We start from the raw sequence: 1,578 nt of genomic DNA, 5'->3' as shown, positions 1-1,578 counted from the left end.
ATCCTTTGCCAATCTGACACATTCCTAGTGCATTTTGAGCGTCTCAATTTAACATAGCAAAGAGATCATGTATAAAAATAGCAGCAGTCTCCATAACAACAACGGATATATACAATATTCACAAGCTCTGGCCCCTGCCAGGATTACATCAGTCCAGGTCACAACCTCCTGCGAGCAGCCATAAAGTTCAGTCTGTCGCAACTCCTGCTCACTTGATCATGGCCAGGCTGTGCAAGGACGAGGACGGGTTGGGCATGGGCTGGCACAGTGGGCAGGGGCAGGGCATCCCGGGGAAGTGCCTGTAGCAGCTGCTCAGGTGCAGCGAGTCCTTCAGGAGCCCCTGCACCGGGGCGTGGAACCCCAGGAAGCTGGCCGTGGGGGGCGAGTGGGGGGCCGGGGCCGGGGGCGGGGGAGCCGGCGGGGCGCTGCCCACCAGGGAGTGCAGGGACTGGGCCAGAGGGTGCAGCGGCAGGGAGAGGGAGGGCGGCGGGGCGCTGATCCTGGGGTGGGCCGAGGGGCGGCTCTGGGCGCCGTACACGTCCCCCACCAGCTTCTTCATCTCGTCCAGGGAGCCGGACAGCATGAGGATGTAGTTGCGGGCCAGCAGCAGGGTGGAGATCTTGGACAGCTTGCGGACGGAGGGGCCCTGGGCGTAGGGCATGACTTCTCTCAGGCCGTCCATGGCCTGGTTCAGGTCGTGCATCCTCTTCCGCTCCCGGCTGTTCACCTTCAGCCGGAGGTCCTGCGTCTCCTCCTTGTCTCCCTCGGAGCCGTTCTGGTGCTGGTCACCCTCCGAGCAGCGGTCCTTCCTGCCGGCCGGGCCCGACTCCCGGTCGGCCCGCTGCTCCTGGCAGTACTGCTGGAACATCTTGTTGGAAAAGAAGCTCCCGACGGAATCGTCCACGATCAGGTCTGGGGATGAGGAGCGGCTGGAGGTGGAGCCGGCGTCTGAATCCATCTCGTCAGGGTCGGAAGAAGACTCAAAATACAAACAAAAATACAAGAAGTAGGACCCAAGTGGTGGGTAATGACTTCAGCAAAAGGTTGACGTACGAAGAGAGGAGTGACAGATTCTGCTTAGGATGTAAGGGTCTTCAAAAGGCCTCGGTTCTCTAGAGTCGACGTGCTAAACTTGTCTCAGAGCTCTACGGTGTTGAATCCGCTGATGGGGTCTCTTTCACAGGAGAGAGTCTTCCTTAACTGTCGCCCTCTGGGCCTACTGCCCCATATTTATACCTCCGGGCCAACAAAGGAACAATGGGGGCGCATAATGAGATACTTAAACCCACAGCCAATTGCAGAAGGGACACACTTTCACCCCCTCACACCTCCTGCCGATGCACCCCCATCCCGCCTCCCCAGAACTCCCCCTTTTCCACTTCCCCCCCCCCCCCCCCCCCCGATCCTGATCACCCGTCTCCCACCCCTAACACATTAACCAGGCAAGAGATGTGTTCACATGGCTGTTTTAAGGCACACGGATCATATTTCATGTGGTTAAAGCGCCCAGTCGATCGCTCATTTAAAAAGTCCAAACAAGGAATTTCACTTGCTGACTTGAGTGGTAAAGGCGTTATA

At 58.2% G+C, this 1,578-nt stretch overlaps 1 protein-coding gene across 1 annotated transcript; it reads right to left on the bottom strand.

The window, feature by feature from the left end:
• Positions 1-208: 208 nt before the first annotated feature.
• On the bottom strand, positions 209-958 carry olig4 (oligodendrocyte transcription factor 4). Its single transcript, XM_056591342.1, has one exon. It carries the CDS (start codon positions 956-958, stop codon positions 209-211), a length of 750 nt encoding a protein of 249 aa, XP_056447317.1.
• Between the last annotated feature and the right edge of the window lie 620 nt (positions 959-1,578).

Source organism: Gadus chalcogrammus, chromosome 5 (genome assembly GCF_026213295.1).
Source record: "Gadus chalcogrammus isolate NIFS_2021 chromosome 5, NIFS_Gcha_1.0, whole genome shotgun sequence".
Classification (NCBI taxonomy): Eukaryota; Metazoa; Chordata; class Actinopteri; order Gadiformes; family Gadidae; genus Gadus; species Gadus chalcogrammus.
This window is presented reverse-complemented; position numbering and strand designations above follow the sequence as displayed.

Coding starts and splice junctions, on each gene's coding strand:
- olig4 (XM_056591342.1), bottom strand. CDS start 958: ATGGATTCAGACGCCGGCTCCACCTCCAGCCGCTCCTCATCCCCAGAC.